The sequence below is a fragment of the Ursus maritimus genome, unplaced genomic scaffold (assembly GCF_017311325.1).
Source record: "Ursus maritimus isolate PB19 unplaced genomic scaffold, ASM1731132v1 scaffold_31, whole genome shotgun sequence".
Classification (NCBI taxonomy): domain Eukaryota; kingdom Metazoa; phylum Chordata; class Mammalia; order Carnivora; family Ursidae; genus Ursus; species Ursus maritimus.
In genome coordinates, this window is record NW_024425675.1 from 21,595,963 (window position 1) to 21,609,047 (window position 13,085).

The 13,085-nt window shown below is 47.4% G+C and overlaps 1 protein-coding gene across 3 annotated transcripts in view; it reads right to left on the minus strand.

The window, feature by feature from the left end:
• Positions 1–13,085, minus strand: part of CAMK1D (calcium/calmodulin dependent protein kinase ID) — a 414,391-nt gene that overhangs the window by 48,951 nt on the left and 352,355 nt on the right. For all 3 annotated transcript variants that reach the window (XR_005838939.1, XR_005838938.1, XM_040645414.1), the window contains exon 5: positions 8,468–8,594. Coding sequence is in view for 1 of the 3 variants with exons in the window: in XM_040645414.1 (XP_040501348.1) it covers positions 8,468–8,594 (127 nt within the window). In the remaining 2 variants the exon portion in view is untranslated. The remainder of the gene's footprint in view (positions 1–8,467; positions 8,595–13,085) is intronic.

Here is a 13,085-nt window from a genome sequence, read left to right on the forward strand (position 1 = left end):
AAGTTCCAAAATGCCACATGGTTTCTTTCCTTCCTCGCCTCCACAGCGAAGTGGAACCAGTTTAGAAACTATGACACTCTGTCCCATTATGATGTAGAGGGGAGCCATTCAGAAATTGCAGAAGGGTGAAAAATGCTGCGTGCACAGTGTGAAGAGTGAGTTGGGGGACTGGGCATGTGGAGTGGGGGCTCCTCCCAGGCATGGCTGGGTGCACCCTGCCCACGTGCTGACAAGGAGCTTCTGTCCCATCAGACTAATAGAAGGAGCCGCCTCCCCACTCAGGGGGCTGTTCTAACAAATGGGGTCTACTTGCAGCACCTGGGGTGACAAAACGCTGGCTGCTGGTTGTCACTGACTAGCTGTTGAGAGAGAAGGGAAGAGAACATTCTTATCTGGGTCCTCTGCCTACTGGTCTGCGCCCTGCATGGCCATTTACAAATTCTATAAACCCTGTTTTAACACCAATGGTCTGAGACGATGAGAATGATGTGATGCTTATAGCCGTATATTAAATTGTGATATTTAAGGGAGCAAATAATAAATCAGGCTCTGTGGGAGAAATAGCCACACAGAAGAGTAAGAACAAAGGGCTAGGAGCAGAGGGCCCACGGGGAAACATGAGAGGAATCACCATGACATGTTGCTGACAAGGACAAAAATGGGTGATAGCAGCCCATTCTCTTCTTTTCTTATCTGTTCTGAATGAGGATGGGAAAAAATGGCATGAATATCCTCGACACATGGATATTTATATATTTAAAGGATACTGAGTCACATGTCTCTAGAAAAAAAGGATGGCAGAACCAGAAAAAATCGTGGAGTTCAGTTGGTCCATCCAAGAAAATGAGAACCCAAGAATTTAATGAAGGGCTCAGGCTTCTCACGTGTCTAACCAATGGCAGAGATATGTGGGCTACTTGCATTCAAGTTCCAGTGCTGTGTCTGCCACCAACTAGAGGCTGGGAGGCTCGGAGTACAGAGGTCCTTGTCCCAACACCACAATGGCTGCAACGACGGATTTCCAAGATCTCATCAGAGCTGCAAGTCCCAAATCAAGCTCTAAAAATGCCACGGTCTCATGAATTAAGGGCACTCCTCTCACTGTGTCAAAAAATATGCCGAGAATGTTGACCAACCTTTCTTCATTTCCATTTACAAGAGAACACGATGAAACTTGTTTCAACTACTTTAGCGAGAGCTAGACCAAAGATTCGTGCAGGCAGCACTTCAAGTAAGTTACGGAAGGAAACCAGAAGGACTCCTTTCCCGTAGCTTTAGTAACATGACAACCAGGCATCACGTGAAGAACCATGGTGGGGTTCTGCTGATAAACACAGCGGTGGACCAGATGTAAGTGAGCAATATCCCACAGTGAAACGGTGTGTTTGCTGGTGTGGACGCCGGACGAAGGACTGTGCACAGTGGTGGATCATCTGTCAGTAGGGCTCGATGAAGAAGGAAAACCTTATTTAGCTCAGAAACCTCACGAAGCAATTCAAGTCTCTGCCACCCTGCCTTCTTGCCCTTTCTAAAGTGAAGTTTGGGATTCCTGAGTCACCCTGCTAGCAAGGGGCACATGCTTGCCTTCCCCTCGCAAGGCACTCTGTCGCTTAACCTATAGACCATGGTTTGAAGGTTTTCTGAACTGTTTAATTTTCTTTCTGAAATCAGGAGAACGAGACCCACAGAATTGGAGAAATCACATTTGTGCACAAACAGCAACATCACGAAATAAAAATGCAGGCTTTTCACTACCAAGAGGAGTCGATGTGTCATCTTTAGTTTATCAATTACATGACTAGAATGGGTGCTTTCTGTGACTTACTGCTGCTTCTTTTTTTTTTTTTAAATAATGATTTTTTATTATATTATGTTAGTCACCATACAGTACATCCCCGGTTTTGACTTACTGCTTCTATTCAGTGATTCAAGAGAGCCCACTTGGATATTTTCATTAATGTAGCAGAGCAAGTAACATAAGTAATTTACTAACTTTCTTAGCTCCGACTTTTCCCTTATTGGCGACACCAAGGCAAAGGTACACCTGGCTCAATGAAATGGATTCCAAATTCAGGTCAATACCGTACTGAAGGCTACCCTGTTACCTTGAGAAGCTGATCGCCACCAGATTGCCCCATCCTTTCTTCTAAATTATCTCTAAGTACTTGCTTACACGAGCCCCCTGTCTGAGCCAAATGAGTCTGTTCATTTCTTCCACACCTGACAAGAAGCAGTTCGGGACTCTGGGCCTTTGTTCTCCTGCTTACCCACGTCTGTAACTCTCCCCATCTTGGCCCAGAATTCTACTCTTCTTTCAAATCATGCCTCTTCCATGAGTTTTTCCCTGGTTCATTCTAGCCCTTGCTGATCCCCCTCTCACCTGTATTTATAATGTTGCTTCTGAAATGTGTCAGTTACTGCATACTGCAAACACACTACCTTATATGGGTCTGTATCGCCCACTGGCCAGACTCCATTGGAAGGGCCCTAGGTGTTAGAGCGAGCTCTAGGAGCTGCCAGCAGTGGGAACCCCATACGCGGTGATGCTGAGATGCCTGCGGTCTCCTACCATCAGTGACGTTATGGTCTGCAAGTGCCCTGGTTCCTTATAAAGGACATGTAATATCTGGACAGCTGTTAAGGGTAAAGAGTGAAGTTCAAGGTGCTCAGGTCCCTTTGCCTTCTCAGGCACCATGTGCACTGGGATACTTGGGATGAACAGCCCTTTTTTTCATTATTTCTTCATTATTAGAGAGCTCATTGAAACTGAAGTAATCTTGATGTTGCCAAAATTCACTGTTTAGCTGAACAGTCATTTAGGTAACAGCAGTAAGAAGAACAACAATAAAACAACAGCCTTCACCAATCGAAACCAATACTTCTATCTAGAAGGAGTCTGAACTAGAGCTGAAAGCAGACAGCAGCCCTCCGCACCTGGCTTGGGCTCCTGGACAGCACAGCCCCCCGAATCGGGAGTGCCAACTGGGGCTGGGTTCTACTGTGTTCAAACCGAAAATTCCCAGTAGAGATGGGGCGTAGCTTCTTTGTCCAAGATCCCAAATAGTGTCCCAACCTTGCAGACATAAGCCACTGGTGGGGGGCAGGTGGGGGTGGTGGTGTCCAGCCCCAGGGTTGACAGCAAGCTGGGGTCCTCTTTACAACGACCCGCTTCACTTTCTGCCCACTAGCTGTTGGACTCCCACTGACTTAATCAATTAATCGTTCAACTGATCCATAATTTAGGGCCCCCAAAGCCAAAGGTCAACACCCAGTCTTCATCTTATTTGAGTTAACAGCAGCAACTGACACAGTACTTTGTCCAACCTGAAGCACTTCCCAAGCTACCACAGCGCCCTGGTTCTCTTCCTGCTTCACATGCTGCCCCCTCACCGTCCTGGGTCTTCAGGACTCAGCCCTGGGACCTTTCTTCTCCTCCATCTTTCCCTGCTCCCCCCCCCCCACACACACCCTTAGCCATTTTATCCAGGTTCATGGCTTCAAAATACATCTGGAGGCTGTCAGCCCCCCAGTACAGTCCATCCTCAGGGCACACGGGTATCGTACTTATAAATTTGCCTACTTGCTAAAATTTGTAGCCCCCAAATCAATACTTGCCATGCCTTTGTGGTCACTTGTGGACGTGAGCAGAGAGGCTCAGGCTGAGTTTCCAAGACACACGTTCCCAGCTGAGGTCAAACAAGGCGACACTCTGCCCTCCTATTTCAACTCTCACGCTATAAACAAGTATGATTTTCATGGTCTAGTTAGTGTCATGTTTTTCACATTTCTGTGCATTTTGTAGATTCATGGTTTAAAATGGCCCCCAAGTGCAGTGACAAAGTGCCCTCTAGTATTCCCGGCACAAGGAAGCGGAGATGTGCTTATAGAGAAAATATGTGGCTAGAGAAGCTTCATTTAGGGATAAGTTATGGGGCTGTGGACCGTGAGCTCAACATTCATGAATCGAGACTATGTATTAAATAAGGTGTCACTGAACAGAAATACACATAAAACAAGGTCATGCATTGATCAGTAGATGAAAATGCGGGGACCAGAGGCTCACGAGGAACCTCACCCTGTATCTTCCTTGGGAACAGTGGGTCAGTATTTACTGGTTCAGGGTCGAGGTGATGTCATAGATCATCACTACTGTGCATAATGAGAATTGACTGTATCTTGTTGCAGACCAGATCTCTCCCCAGAACTCCAGACTCGTGTTCCAACTGCCTTTTTGACCTTGCAAGCTTGAACAAATCAAAATCTGAGCCCCGGTAATATTTCTGCAACCTGCTCTTTCCATAGACTTTTACATCTCAAGTAAGGGAAACCACACCCGTCCAGGGGCTCAGGCCAAAAAGACTTTAGAGTTACCATTGATTTCTATGTCTCTCAAATCCTACTTTTAGTCTTCCTGAAAATCTCCATGACATTACCTTCAAATTTTATCTAGAATCTGATAACTTCTCACCATGTCCACTCTGCCAACCTAGCCCAGACCCCATCATTTCTCACTTGGGTAATTTCAGAGCCTTCTAACTGGCCCCCTTCCTTCCACCCTGGCCCTGCACCTTGGCATCTCTCCTAATTCCTGCCTGTCTCCTAGAAGGATCCTGGTAAAAGTCAGATCGTGCCATGCCTTGCCTCAGAACCCTCCCATGGCTATAAGTAAAAGCCATAGTCCTTTTTTTTTTTTTTTTTTTTTAGATTTCATTTATTTGACAGAGAGAAACACAGCAAGAGAGGGAACACAAGCAGAGGGAGAGGGAGAAGCAGGCTTCCCACTGAGCAGGTAGCCCGATGCAGGGCTCGATCCCAGGACCCTGGTATCATGACCTGAGCCGAAGGCAGATGCTTAACGACTGAGCCACCCAGGTGCCCCTAAAAACCATAGTCTTGATAATGATTTCTAAGTCCTGGTCTCCACGTGCTCTGCCTGATCCTTCTCTGATTTCACCTTCTACTGCTCTCCTCTTTGCTCATCCTGCTCCTGTTGCTCCCGCATACTCCTGCCTCAGGGCCTTTGCACCATCCTTGGAATAGTCTTCCTCCAAATAACAATATGGCTAGCATCTTCACTTCTATCAAATCTTGACCTCACTGTCACCCTCTTATTGAGGGCTGCCTTGATTACTTTATTTAAAATTGTAACCCCCTACACACACACACACACACACACACACACACACACACACACACACCCTATTCTCCTTCCTGCTTTATTTTTCTCCATAGCACTTACCAATCTAAGATATTAAGTAATAGACTTAGCTGTTTGCATGCAGTCTGTCTCCGTCTCACTCAAATGTAAGCACCCTGATTGAGGGCAGGGACTTTTATCTATTTTTCTTTTCCTTTCTACTGATGCATCCTCAGTACCTAGAACAGCAGGTAGGCACCAAATAAATAATCCTTAAGTGGTGAATAATGTAGCACTTGCCAGACATTATTCAATTTGCCTGTTTGCCCTCTGTCTCTCACAATACTGTGAGCATTTTGAAGTCAGAAAAGCCGTCCCTACATATTCATATCCCTAACACCAAACCACTGAGCACGGCACATAACAGAAATTTAATAAATGCATGTTGAATGACTGGAAGAAGAGGAGAGAGAGAAAAACGCTAATTTTCATGAACTTTGGGTCTTTATCAATTTAACAAGCGTCTGTGCAGAGATGAATAAGATAATCCCCACTGTAGAAAAACCCGCAGTGCAGTGGGAAAGGCACTGACACGTATATACCCTGATGCAATGTAGTCAGAGCCATGGTGAAAAAATGGTCAGGAAAAGAACTAGGATGACAAAAGAGAGGATGGGTGTTGGGAAAGCAGCCCAAAGGGGAAACATGTAAGGTGGGCTTTGATGGCTAAATAGGAGTTTGCCGTGCAAGCCTGAGCAGGAGGGAGGGGGAAGGGCAGGGGAGGAAACAGCCCAAACTCTGCTGCTCATTGCCCAAGGTATAGGTCTACAAGTTACGAGCTTCCCAACGTATCCCCTTCCTTGCTCTAAGAGGACTCTCCACGCATCTCAGTGCTCGACAAATATGAATGATCAGAACACCTACATTCCCACAGAGCTCCTCTTCTCCCTCCTCACTCAAAGAAAATTCCATATCTGACAACGGAATTACTTGATGGCTCCACTTGCCACCATTTAGGGTAGTAATATCAAGGGCCACATCTACACATTGTTCCCAGTTCCCAGACTGGTCAGCATCTGACATCTAAACAGAACCAGACCACTCAGACAACAGCCGCTTAGAAACCCAGAGAATGTGCCATTCCTGGGTTCTGCCAAGGCGCAAAGAAGCAAAAACCCATTTGGAAAGTGCTAGAGCTTTCCAACATCAGAGCCAAATAGGAGGAGAGTATGATGCATATGTAAATATGGACACTTGTGTCAGAACGTCTGTCCTGCAGCTTGAGAGTCAACTTCCTACAAGGAGAAGCTGGCGAGCAAGCACGGTGCCCTCAGCAGCTCCTTGGCCTGGAGGGGCTGGGGGGTTGGGGGGGTGGGGGGGAGGTGTTGGGGGGGGTGGGGTCAGGGCTGCAGACCACACTGCAGACAGCAGAGCCAGCCTGGCAAGGAGACCGCACACCATGACCTCAACGGCCTTCGCATTTTCTGATTCACCTGTTAGAACAGGCTTTTCTCCTCCACGTCTTTGAAGAGAAAGGAGGAGAAGCACATCTCATTCATTTTCATTTGCCACTTGCCTGGCGGCTTGAACTGAACTAGAGAAATCCCACATACACACTGCACACACTCCTGCTCCCTCCATGAGCCCCACCCTGGGCACACGCGTGTGTTCCCATGTGCACCTCACACCACAGCTGTGATTCCATGTCCCCCCGACTGGATACAGACGGGTCCCGCTGCATCACTTCACCAGCCCAGAACCGAGAACGCGCAGGGCGCCATGAATCTCATCTGGGCCTGGGCTGCGCTGGCTTCTCTGTGAGCAGAACCACCACCACCCTTCTGTCCAGTGCACACACCAACCAGGGACACGATCTCCTCCTGAGTCTGTTGCTTCCCTTTGTGTTATCCTCCGTTCCCCTCAGCCTGCTCTTCTCTCCTGTCCTTCGGGCACCTTTAAAGATGAGACAGTTGTGACCTAACACCCATGTTATGCCAGCACTTGAAGGGCCGAGAAGGCCCCAGAGCTCACTTGGAGTTCCCCACAATGTGCTGGGCCCCAGGCTCCTGAGGTATGAGGCTTGCTTTCCTCAGCCTGGCCTGGTAAGTTTGTGCGGTTGTACGTAAAACCAAACAGGAATGATGCCTGTCATAGAACATTCCCTCCTCTCTTTCAGGGCGGGCTTCCTGTTCTCATTAGGAAAAGCCATCATGGTGTGTACGACGAGAATTCAGGCTTGTTCTCTGTTTTCCAAAGTCTTTTCCAACCCCATTTCCCCCAGCTTTCAGACATTCCCAGCTTGTACCCTCTCCTCAGGCTTTTCCCACCTAGGGCTTTGGCGCCAAGCTGATGCCTCTGCCTAGAACACTCTGTCCCCTCACAGTCCCAAGGCTGGCTGCTTCTCCACACGCAGGCAAATACCCTGGTGTCATTCCTGTGCCCTTAGCCATCCTAATCCCCCCAGTGCCCTGCCACTCTATTGCAAATTCCCATTTTATTTTCTTCATAGCGCTTACCATGGCCTAAACAACCCCGTTCTTCGCGTCTTTGTCTGTTGTCTGTCACTACCAACTAAAATGTGAGCTCCTTGAGGGAGGTGCCCCATGTGTCTCATGCACTGCCTTCACCCCAGGGCCTAGAACAGCAGCTGGGACATCGTAGGCACCTTAGTAAACATTTGCTGCATGAGTGAATACATTCACGTAAATCAAAGTCTCGAAAACTTCACCAACACCGCCCATGGCCTTTGTCCAGGTCCCCAGAAGACAGAAGATGCTTCTTAGCATGCAAGTGCTCAGCTCTGCCGCAGCCTTTTCTGCATTCTGAATGTTTGGTACAAAGGATCTGGATCTGGGGTTCTGATTTTAGGAAAGCCTTTAATCTTGGCTTCTCCATTACCAATTGGGACTGGCTCCTTCAAGAGTGACTTCATCAAGGTACAAAGCAGATTCCTCCCGTCGATATTGTCTTTCTGGCCGCTCCTATCTCAACATTTTACATGTTCTACTTGTGTCTGCACCTCATCGTTATCTCGCTACCTCGCTGTAAATCACTTGAAAACACGGATATGTATGCAACAGTTCCAGCATCAGAACCCGGGAACTCATCCAAATCTACTCCAGGCCTCCACTCAGGCCCACACCCAAATTAGACAGGATTTCTCCCCAACTATTACAAGGTTTCGGGGGAAACTGCTTCTCTTCTAACTTGTTCCAATGTGTCTCAGCCTTTTTATTCTCCCCTCGAGGGGAATGAGGCAGCTGTGATCTTGCGCCAGGCTCGGGCGCTGAAGACGGACAAAGCGGACATGGACACACACACCGCGCTTACCAACATAGCCTGGGGTCCCACAGGCTGTGGACATCACATCTCCTTTGCCCTCCATTTTTGACAATCCGAAGTCACTGATCATTATTTTGGATTCCTCATCTTGACTGTAGTACAACAGATTTTCAGGCTGTAAAGAAAATATGAAAAAAAATGGACAAAGTGTGTTTAAAGCTGACTTCATTGTGGGAGACTCACCAAGCCACAAAATCTTTCTTTTTAATTTAAATTCAATTAGCCAACATATAGTACATCATTGGTTTCAGATGTAGTGTTCAATAATTCATCAGTTGTATATAATACCCAGTGCTCATTGCATCATGTGCCCTCTTTAATGCCCGTCACCTGGTTACCCCATCCCCCCACCCTTGGCCCCTACAGCAACCTTCAGTTTGTTTCCCATCGTTAAGAGTCTCTCACAGTTTGTCTCCCTCTCTGATTTGTTCCCATTCAGTTTTCCCTCCCTTTCCCTACGATCTTCTGCGCTGTTTCCTATATTCCACATATGAGTGAAAGCATATGATAATTGTCTTTCTCTGATTGACTTATTTCACTTATTAGCAGAATACCCTCCAGTTCCAACCATGTCAATGCAAATTGTAAGTATTCATCCTTTCTGATCAGGCCACACAATCTAATCATCGAGTAAGAACATGCTTGACCTGCGGGTGTAGTAAATGCATTAAGAAAAGCAGTGTTTAGTAAGAGCAGTGTTGAGGATCCCACATAGTATTGGACACTTAGAAGTTTTCAAGAAATGTGAGTCCCTTTGCCTTATCAGTACTTTGTCTACTTCGAAAAAGTGAACCTTATATTGGGGCAGCCTCAAAAACCTCGTAAGACTTGTCAGTTTATTTCTTGGGTTGAGGGACAGGGGATCCCCAGAAATGAAATGACTTCTGCAGGGGCTCTTCTGTTCCCTTTTTCTGACTCTTGTTAGCAACCTCTGTCTAGTCCAAGGGTCTCTGTCCCGGGCCTTGGTAACGTCCCATGTCCTGCCATTCTGGTAGATGCATCCCGCTTTCCCCTTTCCAGAGCCAGCTGACCCGTGCTTATTCCACTTTCTGGGAAATAGAGGGACATCATCACGGAAGACCCAGCACTTCATAGCCATGTGTCCTTAAGTACCCTGACCTTCTGTTTGCCTTTCTGGAACACATGGGTTGCGGTGGTTCTTCATTTGCTTCCCAGAACAGTACATGACAGAGCTCAGATGGTAGGAACGCTCAACACGTGGCAGAGGTGTGATCACGGTTCCTGTCCCTACTACCGTTCTGCACGTCAGGGGCACCTCCATGGTGGCTCCGTAGGAAAGGCAGAGGGGAGGCAATCCAGGGGTGCAGCAGGGAGACAATGAAGCTTCATTGCATAGTGTTTTATGAAAAACTGGGGTATCATTCTTAGCAAAAAAAAAAAAAAAAGATGGGGGAGAGAGAGAGAGATGAGCCCAGGGAGACTGCGGGAGATGTCCCAGCCTCAGGGCTGGGCCAGTCCTGCCCGGGCAGAGCCTGAACACAGAAGGGTCACCTCAATTAATGGTGTTTTCCCTGAGGGAGATAATGTTGAGGACTGACACCTCTCCTGTTCCCCCACTAGGAAAATTCCAAAGATTGACACAGTGAATAAGCAAAATCACTTCTCTCCTTTACATTAAACCTTGAGGGAAACACAACAGGAAGGATCGGAGCTGGGGAAGCCACTTCCCCTCACCGCTTCCAGTCTGGCTCTTCTCCCGTCCCCACCAGTGAAGCAAGAGTATCCCTTGTCAGTGGTTTGTGGTGAATCTTTGGTTCCTGAGTGTTGAATTTGAGGAGCTATTCTCTCATAGAGTGACTAGGCCTGTTTCGAGAAGTGGTTCTCAGCTGGGCTGCCCAGCAGAATCATGGTGACAGCACCAAATGTCTGCATGCCTTCTTCAGCAGATTTGAGATGGACCCGGGCCTCTGGATGTTAGAATTTACAGGGGGATTCTGATATGCAACCACTGCTGTGAGGAAATTCTGAGAACTGCCCAAGACCCCCCCTCCTCAGCCTCCTCTGAGCCCTCTTCTTGACAAGGCCTAGACCTTGGCCTTCTGTGTCCTTCCTGTCTTGCCAGGCTTGCACAGTCCAGTCACAGCAAGAATCCTGCTGAGTTAGCATCGAGAGAATTCCCTCACCCTTGATATCTGGCCAAGTTCTTCACCTCCTACCTTGGATGTTGTTAAAAAAAAAAAAAAAAAGTGTGTTCAGACACTTGATAGAGATAGTTAAGAAAACTTTATTTGGGGGGGACCACTGTCATGGGGTTCTACAGTTGGAGAGGAAGAGTGGACTCAAGTCCTAATATAACAAGGACAAGGGGAGATTCATACCCAGGAGCAGGGGGAGGGTCAATGGATGGAAAATTACTAAGAGGGAATATCAAGGGTGGGGGGATTGTGGCTACACCAGTTTCAGAGGATCCTTGCTGAAGGCAGGCCAGGATGGGCGGATATGGAGGGTGGAGGATGAGGAGTCTGATCAGATCTCAAGGGTAGGGGATGTTCAGCAAAGTGACTCCGTGGGATTCTTGCTCAGCCTGGACTGCATGGGCAGAGCCAATGGACTAAAGACAGAGTCCAAAGACGGAGCCTGGTCAGAAAGAAGATTCAGGAGGGGCTGAACTCAAGTTTGCTGAAGGGAGAGAGTCTACCAATGTCTAATAGATTCTTGGCCAGCCTTTAGCAAGAATCCCCCACCCTTGATATTCTCTCTTAGCAATTTGCCATCCATGACCCTCGTTCTGCTCAAAGGCTATAAATCCCCACATGTCCCTGATGAACTTGGACTTGAACCCAATTCTCTCCCCTATCATGATACCCTGCTTTCAGCAGACTTTATTTTAACAAGTGTCAGAATAACATTTTTTAACAGAACCCAAAAGAAAAAAATACTATCCTTCACCCAAACTCATAACACGAGAAGGAATGGCACTTAACATGCACAGTGACATTAATTCCGTGGATGAAGCATGTGATTAGAAGAAAATCAAATGTATGCTTGAGGGTGCTCTCAAGGAGTCTGAAGAGAGAATAAAATGGGCCAATCAATAATCAGATTAGTAGTGCTAAAAAAATGGGGTGAAATAATCTCATCAAAAGGTGCATGTGGGGGAACCTGGGTGGCTCAGTTGGTTAAGCACCTGCCTTCGACTCAGGTCATGATCCCAGGTCCCTGAGGTCGAGTCCTGCATTGGGCTCCCTGATCAGCAGGGAGCCTGCTTGTCCCTTTGCCTCTGCCGCTCCCCCTGCTTGTGCTCTCTCGCTCTCTCTCTGTCAAATAAATAAAATCTTAAAAAAAAAAAAGATGCATGTGGTTCATGATGAACAGTAAGGATCTGATCACAGGGGCACAGAGGACTTTTCTTGAGTTTCTGATTTTTAATCTTCCTGTCCCAGTACTTCTGCGGTTGCACAGCTAAGCCAGGAGTGGGAAGCCAATGACCTCAGGCTCCTCAACAAGGATGCATCTAAGCAAGAGATTCCCATGGAGCCAAATACCCCTCCTTACACATTCTTCCTCCGGGGGATACATCTGGGTCAATAAGGCACTCTTTTACAGGACAATTACCAAGAAGGGTTCAAGGGACTGGTCCTTCACAACCTAGATCAGTACTTGCCTACAAGCATCTCCTGACTTAGTAAAGATGGTGGTGCTTTTTCTTGAGGGGAGATGGGGAACAGGAAAGTGGAGGAAAAGACAGGCTCGGGGGTAATCCAGATGGAGACCCCCAGTTGGCAGTAGGAGGGCTCGGTCAGTTGGGGGGGCCCAGGAGGGATCTGGCAATTCTGCCTGGGGTCCCAAGAGGCCCAGGACTCACCTGAAAAAATAACGTCCTTTATTTTATGACATCCTTGCAAGACAACAGGTGGCCAATACTGGAGTTGGAAAGTCAATACCAACCCTTTAATAGTTCACATAATGAGCTTTTAAAAGCTCTGAATCAATATTTCTTATAAAGTTAATGTCACACATAATCACACTCCTAATCCAGTGACTCTCAACTGAGGGCAATTCGGCAACCCCGGGGAACATTTGGCAATGTCTTTGGTTGTCACGGCTGCAGGAGTGCCCTGAGTTCTCGTGGGTAGAGGTCAGGGATGTTGTTCAACATCCTACAATGCACGGACCAGCCGCTCACAACAAAGAACATGGTGCAGGGGCTGAGAAGCCCTATCCTGATCTGAGGGGGCAGCAGCGGACACTTCCTATCTCAGTCCCTTGTTTTGAAAAAAGGACAACCGACTATCTCTAGTAGCTTCCTGGGGTAAGAAGACACAAGACTATTTTTCTGGAGGAAAGAGGACGAGGTGTGTTTGCATGTGAGGGTAGGGTGGCATCCCATATCAGGCCCTAATCTTAAATTAACCTGATCATGTTCTCTATGGTTCAGACCTGGAACATATAGTTTGTATTCGTTTTCTCAGATGTTTACGCAAATTTGATAACCCAAGCCCAACTTCTGCCATGGAGCTCAAACTCCTTTGTGCCTCTGAAAAGCAGTGATGAAATGTTCCAACATGGCACTGTTTTTTCCACAGTGATAAGCCTGACGGTCTCAAAGCTGCAGGGGCTGGGAGCCTTGAATACTTCTCTGAAA